We start from the raw sequence: 13,645 nt of genomic DNA, 5'->3' as shown, positions 1-13,645 counted from the left end.
AAGTCAACAAACGCGGTCCGCGGGGTCGGCAAGGGTTCAACCAATAGGATACAGGTCTGGCCCGGGGCAGCGGGCCGTCCGCAGGAGGCGTCATTATAACGCGACTCCTGCCTGTAGCTGGAGAGCCAGGAAGATGGTGGTGATGGCGCGTCTTTCCCGGTCCGAGCGGCCGGACCTCGTTTTCGTGAGTCCGCGGCGGGGCCGGGGGTGGCCTGTGTGAGAGCACAGGGCTTGGATGCTTCAGAGGTTCGGGGTCTGGCCGTCGGGGGTGTCGGCCAAATTCTGTCCACCCGAGAGCAGGGCGTGCGGGCCGGGCTGCCAGGAGCTAAGTTCTGGTGCCGGAGTCCAGGTGGTCTGAGTGAAGAGCTGCTGTCGAAGTCAAGGGCCAGGCGATCCGGGCCTCCGGTGGAAATGGGAGCGCGCGGGGAGAGGGGTGGGTCGCAGAGCGAAATCTTGTAGAGATCTTGGCGTCTGAAGTAGAGGATAGTGACCCAAAGCCAGGGCTCTGGTTTCTGTGGTAAAGTCTTGGTGTCCTGAGTAACGGCCTAGGTCTGGCCCTGAGCCTTGTCGTTTCTGGAATAAAGGATTGGTGTCTGGATTCGGAGAACTGGAGTCAGATGGGGAGCTGGTCAGGCGATGGCCAGTGGGATCCTTAAGCGTCCAATACTTGGTATTTGGAGCACTGACATATGTCCTTTTTTTTTTTTTAAGATTTTATTTATCAGAGAGAGAGGGCGAGAGAGCAAGCACAGACAGAATGGCAGGCAGAGGCAGAGGGAGAAGCAGGCTCCCTGCCGAGCAAGGAGCCCGATGTGGGACTCGATCTCAGGACGCTGGGACCATGACCTGAGCCGAAGGCAGCTGCTTAACCAACTGAGCCACCCAGGCGTCCCTGACATATGCTTTGATTGTGCTTCACAGTTATTGCAGGAGATCTTTGTTTTCTTTCATCTCTCTCTCTCTCTCTCTCTCTCTTTTGTTTTGTTTTGTTTTTTGAAGGCTTGCATTTTCTAACTTCTTGTCTCTGTGTCACGTTTTGTTAATTCTCACAGTATTTCAAACTTTTCCATTAGTTTTATTTTGGGGAACCAGGAGCCACACCCCAATAAAAGGGAAAGTTAATAAATGTAGGTGTTCTGACTGCTTCATGCGCTGTTGCCTGTCTCTGTCCCAGTCCCTGAGACGTGACAATATTGAAATTAGACCAGTTCATAACCTTCAGCATCTTCTCAGTGTTCCAGTGAAGGGAAGAGTCACCTCTCACTTGAAGTCAAAAGCTAGAAATGATTAAGGTTAATGAGGAAGGCATGTTGAAAGCTGAGATAGGCTGAAAGCAAGGCCTCTTGCACCGAACAGCCAAGTGGTGAATGCAAAGGAAAAGTTCTTGAAGAAAATTAGAAGTGCTGCTCCAGTAAACACATGAATGATAAAAAAGTGAAACAGCCTTACTGCTGTTACAGAGAAAGTTTTAGTGGTCTGGGCAGAAGATCAAACCAGGCACAACATCCCCTTAATCCAAAATCGAATTCAGAGCAAAACCCTAACTCTTTGGTTCTACAAAGCCTGAGGGAGGTGAGGGAGCTACAGGCACCACGTTCGAAGCTAAAAGAGGTTTGTTCATGAGGTTTAAGGAAAGAAGCCATCTCTTAACGTACGTGTGAAGTGAAGCAGGGAATACCAGTGTAGGATCTGTAGCAAGTTAATCAGAAGATTTGGGGGGCGGGGGTGCCTGGGTGGCTCAGTGGGTTAAGCCTCTGCCTTCAGCTCAGGTCATGATCCCAGGGTCCTGGGATGGAGCCCCACATCAGGCTGTCTGCTTCGCAGGGAGCCTGCTTCCCCCTCTCTCTGCCGTCTCTCTGCCTACTTGTAATCTCTCTGTCTCTGTCAAATGAATAAATAAAATATTTTTTTAAAAAAGAGAAGATCTAGTTGAGGGGCGCCTGGGTGGCTCAGTTGTTTTAAGCGTTGGTCTTCAGCTCGGGTCATGATCCCTGGGTTCTGGGATCGAGCCCCATGTCCAGCTTCCAGCTCTGCGGAGAGCCTGCTTCTCCCTCTCCCTGTGCTGCTGCCCCTCCTTGTGTGCCAGTGCACATGTGTGTGCGTGCATGTGCATGCTCTCTCTCGCAAATAAATAAAATCTTTTAAAAAAAGAGTTAAGATAATTAATGAAGGTGAGTACGTGAAACAGACTTTTAAATTTATTATTATTATTATTTTCTCACAACCCTGAGATCAAGACCTGAGCCGAGATCAGGAGTCAGGCGCCTAACCAACCGAGCCACCCAGGTGCCCCAAAGAGACTTTTAATATAAATGGAAAAATCTCCTCTAGGAAGAAGATGCCATTTAGAACTTAAATAGCTAGAGAGGAGAAGTCAGTGCCCGGCTTCAGCGCTTCAAAGGACAGGCAGACTCTATCGTTAGAAGCTAATGCTGCTGATGACTTTAAACCGAAGCTGGTGCTTGTTTACTGTTCTAAAAATCCTAGGGCCCTTAAGAATTAAGCTAAAACTACTCGGTGCTGTGTAGTTGGAACAACAAAGCTTGGATGATGGCATATCTGTTTACAATACTGTTTACTAAATATTTTGAGCCCCAGTGTTGAGAGCTACGACCCAGAAAGTAAAGATTGCTTCCAAAAAATGACTGCTCACTAACAGTGCACCTGATCACCCAGGAGTTCTGACAGGGCTGTGCGAGATTAATGTTGTTTTCATGCCTGCTAACATAACATTTGTTTTGTAGTGCACGGACCAAAAGGGTAATTTCAGTTTTCAAGTCTTATTATTTCTTAAATATGTTTCATGAGGGTATAGCTGCCAGAGACGGCAATTACTCTGATAGATCTGGGAAAAGCAAATTGAAAACCTTCTGGAAAGGCTTCACCATTTGAAATGCCATTAAGAGCATTCTGATGCATGAGAAGAGGTCAAAGTATCAACCTTAACAGGATTTTGGAAGAAGTTGACTCCAGCCCTCACGGATGACTCTGGGGGGTTCCAGCCTCCAGGGGAGGAAGCAACCGCAGATGTGGTGGAAACAGCAAGGGAACCAGAATTAGAAGTGGAGCCTGATGACAGGACTGCCTTGCTGCAGTCTCTTGTTAAAATTTGAATGGGGGAGAGTGCGTTACTTCTTTGGATGAGCAAAGAAAGGGGTTTCTTGAAATGGAATCTACCAGCAAAGATGCCATGAAGATTGTTGAAATGACAACAGTTTGTTTTTGTTTTTGTTTTTTTAATTTTATTTATTTATTTGATGGGGAGAGAGATCACAAGCAGGCAGAGAGGCAGGCAGAGAGAGAGGGAAGCAGGCTTCCTGCTGAGCAGAGAGCCTGATTCGGGGCTCGATCCCAGGACCCTGAGATCACGACCTGAGCTGAAGGCAGAGGCCCAACCCACTGAGCCACCCAGATGTCCCAACAACAGAGCTTTTAACATGTGACGGAAACTCAGTTGCCAAAGCAGCAGTTTGAGAGGCCTGATGGCAGTTTGGAAGGAAGTCCTGCTGTGGGCAAAACGCTGTCGAGCTGAATCCCATACTACAGAAAAGTTGTTCATGCCGAAACAATTCAATTGATGTGGTAAACCAGTTCCTCCCTCCCTCTCTCTCTCTCTCTCTTCCTTTTTTTTTTTATGAAATTGCCACAGCCACCCCAGCCTTCAGCAGCCCCCACCCTGATCAATCAGCAGCTGTCCCCACGGAGGCAAGACCCTCTACCAGCAAAAAGATCTCAACTCACTGAAAGCTCGGGTTCACATTTTTTGAGCAAGAAAGTGTTTTTTCGGGGTGCCTGGGTGGCTCAGTGGGTTAAAGCCTCTGCCTTCGACTCAGGTCATGGTCCCAGGGTCCTGGGATTGAGCCCCACGTCGGGCTCTCTGCTCAGAAGGGAGTATGCTTCCTCCTCTCTCTGCCTGCCTCTCTGCCTGCTTGTGATCTCTGTCTGTCAAATAAGTAAATAAAATCTTAAAAAAAAAAAAAAAAAGAAAGTGTTTTTTCGTCAAGATGTGATTTTTCTAGACATAATGCCATTGCACGCTTGATAGACTACAGCACAGCAGGAGTATAACTTTTACGTGCACCAGGAAACCAGAAAATTCACTTGCCACATTGTGATACTCCCTGTGTTGTGGTTGTTTGGAGCTGAACCCGCAGCATCTGTGAGGTGTCCCTATTGAGGCCTGGCCTCTTCCCCAGGGTTTTGGTGTTCGGTGTTGGTGAGGCTTGGTGGCGGTCCGTACCTCTCTGGAGGTATTTATTTTTTACTTTATTTTTTAAAAAAGATTTCACTTATTTATTTGACAGAGATCACAACTAGGCAGAGAGGCAGGCGGGTGGGGGGGGAGCAGGCTCCCCGCCGAGCAGAGAGCCCGATGCGGGGCTCGATCCCAGGACCCCGGGATCATGACCTGAGCCGAAGGCAGAGGCTTTAACCCACTGAGCCACCCAGGCGCCCCTGACAGAGGAATTTTAAACAGGGGTGTGCAGGCTCTGGTAAAACCAAAGGCAAGTCTGAAGAGCAAAGGAGAGGACTGTCACTTTACAGAGAAAACGTCAGCTGACAGGAGCTGCTTTGAAGGAAAGTCTCTTAGAAGAAAACGATATTCCGGGGGTGGTGACGGCTTCTCATTGACCTGAGTTCTGGCAGTTTCTGGGCTGTTGCCAGGCGAGGAGAAAATCTTCCCGTGGGGGTTCTACAATTGACAGAGATGGTAGCCGTGAGAGTTCCCCCTTCAGGGCTTCCCCATTGCACTCCAGATGGTTTCCTTATTCGTAGTTCAACGTATCCAAGTTCCGGGGCGAGTTGAGCTCTGCTCTGGCTAGTGGGATCCTGAGATGCCAGGGGTCTGGTGTTCGGGAAGAGACAACGTTGTGCGGAGTCACGGCTTGGTGTCCAGCTCCGAGTGAGGTCTTGCGTTGGACCCGGGAGTCCAAGGAATCCGGTGATCTGGGCCAGGGAGTGGGTGGCTCGATCCAGAAGTCCAGAAGAGTGGTGTCTGGGGGACAGTCTTGAGCCTGACCTCGAGCCCTGAGTGAGGGGTCTGATGCCTGGGTCGGATGGTGGTCGCTGGGATTCTGAGGAGTAAAACCTGGACCTGAGCCCTAGGATCTGGGTCCCTGCTGCCCTGGCTCCGATAAACGGGGGGACCTGGGAGCAGGCTCTGAGGGCAGGTCTGTCTCCTCCCCATTCCCTGGCTGCCGCAGGAAGAAGAGGACCTCCCCTATGAGGAGGAGATCATGCGGAACCAGTTCTCGGTCAAGTGCTGGCTCCGCTACATCGAGTTCAAACAAGGTGCCCCGAAGCCCCGGCTCAACCAGCTGTATGAGCGGGCGCTGAAGCTGCTGCCGTGCAGGTGGGACCCGCTGCGGCCCCTCCCCTCCCCGTCCTTACGGAACTGGCCGGGAGGTCACAGGGGCTCTCGTTCTGGCACTAAGTAGCCATCCCCACGGGTCAGCACATCTCCCCTCCCCCACCCCGCTGCAGGGACTTGTCCTCCTTCCTCAGGTCCCTTCTCCCAGCAGTTGCTTCGCGGGGGCAGGGCACAGGGGTGGGGGGCGCGGAGTCTGCAAGGCTGACCGGTCATCGGCTGCCCCCGCCTCCCTCCCCAGCTACAAACTCTGGTACCGATACCTGAAGGCCCGCCGGGCACAGGTGAAGCACCGCTGTGTCACTGACCCTGCCTACGAAGACGTCAACAACTGCCACGAGAGGGCCTTCGTGTTCATGCACAAGGTGGGGAGGGCGGGCCGGGGGACCTGGTGGGGGGGCCTTGGTCCCCGGCAGTGGGCAGGGTGGGGGGATCCGAGTCCTGCCCCCTTGGTAGACTTGCCGTCGAGCTAGACTTGGCCGTGGAGGAGGGAGTTCTGGGCTCACTGCGCGCCTCTGCCCCGCTCCGCCAGATGCCCCGTCTGTGGCTGGACTACTGCCAGTTCCTCATGGACCAGGGCCGCGTCACGCACACGCGCCGCACGTTTGACCGTGCCCTCCGCGCCCTGCCCATCACCCAGCACTCCCGGATCTGGCCCCTGTACCTGCGCTTCCTGCGCTCCCACCCGCTGCCCGAGACCGCCGTGCGGGGCTATCGGCGCTTCCTCAAGGTAGGCGTGAGGGGCACTGCCCCGCGTCTGGGGGCCCCCAGACCGGCCCCCTGCTTGCTAGCCCCTGGCACGATGTCACAGGGCCGGAAGTGGGGCCGGAAGTGGGGAGAAGGCTTCCCGAGACTTATCTTCTTGGCAGTTTGTTTATTCTTCACGCCTTTGCTAGCCCCTGCCACGCGTCCAGTATCGAGACAGGTCCTGGGGCAGGTGACAGGGACAGTCTCTGCACGTGGAGGTGTTTGGTCCCACCGGGCAGACCGATGCCCCTGAGCTGACCACGTAAACCAGGAGAACGGCCACCACGGGAGGGCAGGGAATGCGAGACAAATGACTATGGGAGTGTGTCTAGGTAGAAACCGGGTGCGGATGGTGTGTGGTTTTCTTAAACTTCTAGCAACTATCGTATACCACGTAACTCTTAGCACAGCGGTCTCTGGCCGCGTAGGGCAGGTTGTGGTAAAAAGCAAGGCCCGGAGGGTGCAGGCTGTTCCGTTGCTGTTGAAGCTGGAGCAGCGGGGCCCAGACCGATTCCAATCCAGACTTGGATTCAGTGGGGCTGAAGCCGAACTGATGGGGACTGGGTTGGACAGGGGTGGCTGAGGCCAGGTTGGCGGGGCTGGCTCTGGACCGGGACAGTGGTGGCTGGCCGACCCGCAGCCGCCGAGGGGGAGGGAGTGTCGTGGTGTGGCTCCTCGGCCCCCCTGACTGCTGGCGGGCCGGTCGCTGCGCAGCTCAGCCCCGAGAGCGCGGAGGAGTACATCGAGTACCTCAAGTCCAGCGACCGGCTGGACGAAGCCGCGCAGCGCCTGGCCACCGTGGTCAACGATGAGCGCTTCGTGTCCAAGGCCGGCAAGTCCAACTACCAGGTGGGCCTGTGGGGGGATGGGGCAGGGCAGGAGGGCTTGCTCCTGTGCGGAACCCAGCTGAGACTTCTTCTCCTGGCGCCGCAGCTGTGGCACGAGCTCTGTGACCTCATCTCCCAGAACCCGGACAAGGTGCAGTCGCTCAACGTGGACGCCATCATCCGCGGGGGCCTCACCCGCTTCACGGACCAGCTGGGCAAGCTCTGGTGCTCCCTGGCTGACTACTACATCCGCAGCGGCCACTTCGAAAAGGTGAGCGGGCCCGGCAGCCGGTGCGGGGAGGGGGTGATCGCTGCAGCATGTGGCATTCAGAGGACGCAGGCGGGCATGTGTGCGCGCAGCAAACACGGGCACGTCCTGCTGGCCTGCACGCCTGCCTTGGGGTTGGCCAGACCTGAGTCCTTCCTGGCTGGGTGGCCTTGAACCCACCAAGCCTGGGCGTCCTCATTTGCAAAGTGAGAGTGACAGTTGTTCCCTCGTCTGTGAGGAGTCCGGCGCCTGGCGTGAGGGTCACTCCCAAAGAGTTAGCCTTCCTTTCCGTGTCCCTGTCTGCTTGCTTGTCAGTGGGGTGGCACGCCCGGGATGGGGGGGTTGCCTGGGCGCTGACAAGTCCCTGGAGGGGCCGGCTGGGGTTGTTGGGGGCCTCGGGGAGGAAGGAGCAGAGGGGAGGCTGGCGAAGGCGAGGGAAGGGAGAGCTCTGCGGGCCAAGGAGGGGAGCCACCGGCCCGTCGTGAGCGGGACAGAGGCAGGACCAGCTCTGCATTTTAGCCCCTGGGCGGCCACAGGCTGAGGCCCATGGCAGGAGACCAGCCAGGAGGCTCTGGGGCCAGTGGCCAGGCCGGGGCCGTGGGATGACCAGCCAGGGCTGGGTGGAGAGATGGGGCCCAAGCTGTGGCGGGGGCAGGAGTGATGAGGACATGCGCTTCAGCAGTGGGGCCCGGCTGGCACGAGGGGTGCTCCACAGCCACAGCGGGGCCCTTCATGGCTGAGCCGAGGCCAGGGTCCCTGCGGTGTGGACCTTGGGGCACGGGTTGGTCACCTCACGAGTCTCACTGGGTATCAGGCACCTTACACACGTTTCCCTTGAGCGTCATTCACTTTGCACAAGGGAGCATCACCGTCAGCCTCCTGGGGAGGAGTGGGGGCCCCAGAGCACTCTGGCGGGCCGGGGGGCAGGGGACAGCTCATCATGGCTGTGCCGTCGCCGCTCAGAGCCTGACAGAGCAGGGCGATCCCGGCTCGGGACCACTGCCAGGGCCGTGCTGTTGGCCTCCCTGTGTTCACGTGAGTGGGCACCTGTGCCTCCCCTGCCAGCACTTTCCTTCCATCCTCCCATGCCCGCAGGCCCGAGATGTGTATGAGGAGGCCATCCGGACCGTGATGACCGTGCGCGACTTCACGCAGGTGTTTGACAGCTACGCACAGTTCGAAGAGAGCATGATCGCAGCCAAGATGGAGACAGCCTCGGAACTGGGGCGGGAGGAGGACGGTGAGCTGCTGGGCAGTCATCCTGGGCAGGCAAGGAGGGAAGGCCCGGGCTGGCTGGCCCAAGGGCCCCGAGGGTCCTGAGCGGCTGGGGCAGGGGAGAGGTGCGGCTCCAGGGCCGTCGGGGGCCGGCAGGGAGGGAGGGAGGGAGGCCGGCCGGGTGGCCGGGGCGCGTGGAACCCTTGGCGAGTAACCAGGATGCCGTATACGTCTCCGGCTGGGTGGCCAGTGGGCTGAGTCCGCCAACCCAGGGCGCGCGGTGGGGTCTGGGGAGTGGGGCGGCTGTGTGCCGAGGCCCTCACTCGTGCTCCCCGACCCCCACCACGGAGCCCAGATGACGTGGACCTGGAGCTGCGGCTGGCCCGCTTCGAGCAGCTCATCGGCCGCCGGCCCCTGCTGCTCAACAGCGTCCTGCTGCGCCAGAACCCGCACCACGTGCACGAGTGGCACAAGCGCGTGGCCCTGCATCAGGGCCGCCCCCGGGAGGTGCGTGACGGTCCCTCCCCTCGGCTGCGTGACACCCCCCCCCCCCGCACTGGGGTCCCGACTGTCCCACCTGACTCGATCTCTCCCGCTAGATCATCAACACGTACACGGAGGCTGTGCAGACGGTGGACCCTTTCAAGGCAACGGGCAAGCCCCACACGCTGTGGGTCGCGTTCGCCAAGTTTTACGAGGACAATGGGCAGCTGGACGATGTGAGTGCGATGCCGTGTGCGTGTGTGTGTGCGTGTGTCGATGCGACCTTGGCCAGAGGATGCAGGAGGCCCAGACACAGTCACGTTCGCACGCGTGTACCCATGTGCACCCTCGTGGGGGGCGGGGGGCAAGCGGGCAGGGCCTCAGCCTGCCCCCTCCACGTCCCGGCAGGCCCGCATCATCCTGGAGAAGGCCACCAAGGTGAGCTTCAAGCAGGTGGACGACCTGGCCAGCGTGTGGTGCGAGTGTGGCGAGCTGGAGCTGCGGCGCGAGAACTACGACGAGGCCTTGCGGCTGCTGCGCGTAAACACACGCCCGGGCTCGGGGTGGGCCGCGGGTTGTGCGGGGCCGGGGTGGGCTGCGGGCTGTGCGGGGCCGCGGGGCCGGGGTGGGCCGCGGGGCCGGACCCAGGACGCTCCTAAGCCCCCGCATGGCCGCTGGCTCCCTGCAGAAAGCCACCGCGCTGCCCGCCCGCCGTGCTGAGTACTTCGACGGCTCGGAGCCCGTGCAGAACCGTGTGTACAAGTCGCTGAAGGTGTGGTCGATGCTCGCCGACCTAGAGGAGAGCCTGGGCACCTTCCAGGTGAGCTGCGTGGCCGGGTGCCTGTTGCAGGGGAAAGGAGGGGGGACGGCGGCCTGCGGACTCTGCCTCGGGATTTGCTCCAACCCGCCCCTGCCCCGCAGTCCACCAAGGCCGTGTATGACCGCATCCTGGACCTGCGCATCGCCACGCCCCAGATCGTCATCAACTACGCCATGTTCCTGGAGGAGCACAAGTACTTCGAGGAGAGCTTCAAGGTGAGCGGGGCTGACCTGGGGGTCCCAGATGACAGCGTGTTCGCTTCAGAGCCTCGCGCACTGTGCTGTGTCCTCTCGCTGTCCTAACGGGGCATCACCGACCAGGGAACTTGAACAACCTAGACGTGTCATCGGAGTCCCAGAGGCTGGATGGAAATCTTGGATTGTGGTGTCGGCGGGGCTGGTTTCTCCTGGCCTCTGTCCTTGTCGCCCAGGCAGCCATCTTCTCCCCGTGGCCTCCCGTGGTCGTCGCTGTGTGTGTGTCTGTGACTTCATCTCCTCATAAGGACCCTGGTTCTTGGATTAGGGCCCACTATAGCAACTTCGTGCTCGTTTCCTTTTGAAACACCTCATCTCTAAGTACAGTTCCATTCTGAGGTCCTGGGGGATGGCTTTGGCAGGATTTGGGGGGCCCCGTTCACCTTTTCAGAGGCCCCGAGTCCTGCTTCTGTGTTTATGGGGCGGGGGTTGGTGTGGGTGTGTGGGGGCTGTTCCCGCTCCAGAGCCCGGGCCTGGGTTGTAGGTCTGCGCATGTGCACTCAGGGACACCTCGCCTGACTGCGTGACAGGTTTGGGAGATAGGACACAGCTGGGGAGGTGGTACACAGTGCACGGGCCACCCCCAGCCCGAGTGATGTGGGCCCTGCCCCTTGGCCTGGGTGTCTGGGCTCCAGTGTCTGCAGAGCTGAGCCCCCCCCCACGCCCCCAGCTCCCCGGCCCATAATGGTACCTCCTGGTGACTTGGTGAGTCCTAGTCCGGCCCAGTTGTTGGGGACTTTGCAGTTTGTTGGGGGAGGCATACGGGCCTTTTCGACGGCATCGCGATAGTCAGGAGGGGGTGCTAGGGAAAGGCCACCTTGTTCAGCCCAAGGGAGATGGGGGGCAGGCGCGCTCCCCCCGCTTTCCGGCACATGACTTCCTCTCCCGGGACAGGCGTACGAGCGTGGCATCTCGCTGTTCAAGTGGCCCAACGTGTCGGACATCTGGAGCACCTACCTGACCAAGTTCATCGCCCGCTATGGGGGCCGCAAGCTGGAGCGCGCGCGGGACCTCTTCGAACAGGCGCTGGACGGCTGCCCTCCCAAATACGCCAAGAGTGAGGCGGGCAGGGCCAGGCAGGGCCGGGTGGGGCGCCCCGGGCTGGGCTCCAGCCTCTGACCCGCCGTCCTCCTGTCCCAGCGCTCTACCTGCTGTACGCGCAGCTGGAGGAGGAGTGGGGCCTGGCCCGGCATGCCATGGCCGTGTACGAGCGCGCCACCAGGGCTGTGGAGCCCGCCCAGCAGTACGACATGTTCAACATCTACATCAAGCGCGCAGCCGAGATCTACGGCGTCACCCACACCCGCGGCATCTACCAGAAGGCCATCGAGGTGCCCCGTGGGGGTGGCTGGGGGCACTGGAGGCCGGCCCTGGGCGTGGGGACCCTGCTGACGCCCACCCCTGTGTGTCTGGTAGGTGCTGTCGGACGAGCACGCCCGGGAGATGTGCCTGCGCTTCGCGGACATGGAGTGCCGGCTTGGCGAGATCGACCGGGCGCGCGCCATCTACAGCTTCTGCTCCCAGATCTGTGACCCCCGGGTAGGGGGAGAGCCTGGCGGGTGGGCAGTGGGGCGCTGCAGCCACGCCGGCCCGCTCACACACCTGCCGCCCGCCCTCCACAGACCACCGGGGCTTTCTGGCAGACGTGGAAGGACTTCGAGGTCCGGCACGGCAACGAGGACACCATCCGGGAGATGCTGCGGATCCGCCGCAGCGTGCAGGCCACGTACAACACTCAGGTCAATTTCATGGCCTCGCAGATGCTCAAGGTGTCGGGCAGCGCCACAGGCACCGGTGAGCAGCCGCGGCTCCCCCTTTCCCTGGCCAGGCCCCATCAGCCCGGCCTCTGCCCCCTGCGCGGCCTGGACCTTCTGGGCTGGGAGCTCTGGGGGTCACCTCCGCCTTCCCCACTAGCACCTGGGAGCTCCCTGCGGGCTGCGTCCTCAGCTTGGGGCACCCAGTAGCACCCAGAGCGAGGTGGGCCCGTGGGCTGCGGTGGGGGCTGGTGTGGTTGTGGGGAGGGCAGGACCCACCGAAGCTGTCTGACCCCACGCTCCCCCTCCCAGTGTCCGACCTGGCCCCCGGGCAGAGCGGCATGGACGACATGAAGCTGCTGGAACAGCGGGCAGAGCAGCTGGCGGCTGAGGCCGAGCGGGACCAGCCCCCACGGGCCCAGAGCAAGATCCTGTTCGTGAGGTAAGGGTAGGGGGGCGGGGGTGAGCCGGCTCTTCTTCGAGAGGGAGGGGCCGGGGAGGCCGAACCCTGTGGCCCCCCTCCCTGATCGCTCCCCGCCTCCAGGAGCGACGCCTCCCGGGAGGAGCTGGCCGAGCTGGCCCAGCAGGCCAACCCCGAGGAGATTGAGCTGGGCGAGGACGAGGACGAGGATGAGATGGACCTGGAGCCCAACGGTAAGGGGCCGGCCAGACGGGGCAGTTTTGGGGGAGGCAGGGGCAGAACCGTCCCTCCTGGAGTGACCGTGTCCTCCCTGCCTCCCCCCTTACCCAGAGGTGCGGCTGGAGCAGCAGAGTGTGCCGGCCGCCGTGTTCGGGAGCCTGAAGGAGGACTGACCCGCCCTGGCCCCCACCCAGCCTCCCCCAATATAGCCTGTGTTTGTACCTTGTGGTCTGAGCCTCTTTCTTGCTGCCCAGGTGCCCGTAGGGACTGCCTGCCCAGTGGTGCTCTGGCCCTGGGCCCAGTCTCCCCCCGCGCCGCCCCCCCCACCCCCAGATTGGCTGGTGCAGGGGGTGGGGCAGCTGGGCTCCAGGCCCGGGCCTACGCCCCACCCTCACCCTGCAGAGCCAGTTCTGGACTCCGAGGCCAGTCTCTGCCGCCTGAGGCCTCTTTGAGGGCTTTGCCCCCGACTGCCCATCTTGCCAGCCCGTGCCCGCACTGGCAGGTGGATACACTTTGGCCTCCCCTCTCTAGACTGTTTCTTCCTGAGCCAAGGCGCCAACGACCTCTCAGAAGGCAGGTTGACGAGCTTAGCAAGGTACTTCTCACCCTGGACAGCAGCCAGGAGCAGTCCTCAGCCCTGGGCCAGGGCCGGGACCGGGGCGTGGTCCTTAGGCCTAAGCTCTGGGAAGCCATTAGTGAGCTCTAAACTAATAAGGGATTTTAAGCATTGAGGGATGTAATCAGATTTGTGCCCTGAACGGGCCATGCAGGCTGAGGGATTGGCTTATTGGGGGGAGGGCACTGAGGCAGGGTGGGGAGGCCCAGGTCATTGGCCTGGACTGGGGGGTGCTTGTGGGGATAGAGAGAAGCAAGTGAGACTGAAGAGGCCGTTAGGCATGGGGGGAAGGGAGAAGGGGGGGTGGGGCGGAAAGCTGGTCCCGTGCCTGAGCCACAGGGAGACCAGGAGCTCAGGCCAGCTCGAGCTCACAGCGTAGGGCCTACATCTGAGGCACGGACAGACCCAGACCCTTCAATGTGAAACTTGTGGGAGAGAAACATGGGAATCCTTTCTAGCGGTGATAACTGAGCCCAGAAATGGAGGCAGGTGGCAGTGGGAGAGAAGATCAAGCTTAGCTGCTGGCCGCAGACCAAATGCCAGGAGGGGCCAGTAACCTCCGCACTGAGAACAGGGGAGTGAGTGGCGGGTGCGGAGGCCACGGGGAGAGGTGGCCAAGGAGGGACCATGAGGGGCCTTGGCAGGAAGCCACA

At 60.0% G+C, this 13,645-nt stretch overlaps 1 protein-coding gene across 1 annotated transcript; it reads left to right on the top strand.

Annotated features, from left to right (window-relative positions):
* Nucleotides 1–4: 4 nt before the first annotated feature.
* On the top strand, nucleotides 5–12,597 carry XAB2 (XPA binding protein 2). The gene is made up of 19 exons (XM_044254334.1): nucleotides 5–184; nucleotides 5,205–5,353; nucleotides 5,610–5,733; nucleotides 5,901–6,098; nucleotides 6,830–6,964; nucleotides 7,049–7,213; nucleotides 8,306–8,450; nucleotides 8,781–8,932; nucleotides 9,025–9,144; nucleotides 9,317–9,448; nucleotides 9,597–9,728; nucleotides 9,830–9,943; nucleotides 10,877–11,039; nucleotides 11,123–11,313; nucleotides 11,399–11,521; nucleotides 11,605–11,776; nucleotides 12,049–12,178; nucleotides 12,281–12,390; nucleotides 12,488–12,597. Exons 1-19 carry the CDS (start codon nucleotides 134–136, stop codon nucleotides 12,547–12,549), a joined length of 2,568 nt encoding a protein of 855 aa, XP_044110269.1. The 5' UTR covers nucleotides 5–133; the 3' UTR covers nucleotides 12,550–12,597.
* Nucleotides 12,598–13,645: the final 1,048 nt, after the last annotated feature.

The sequence above is a fragment of the Neovison vison genome, chromosome 6, assembly GCF_020171115.1.
Source record: "Neovison vison isolate M4711 chromosome 6, ASM_NN_V1, whole genome shotgun sequence".
NCBI classification, from domain to species: domain Eukaryota; kingdom Metazoa; phylum Chordata; class Mammalia; order Carnivora; family Mustelidae; genus Neogale; species Neogale vison.
The sequence above is the reverse complement of the archived record's forward strand: the minus strand, read 5'-3'. Positions and strand labels throughout refer to the sequence as shown.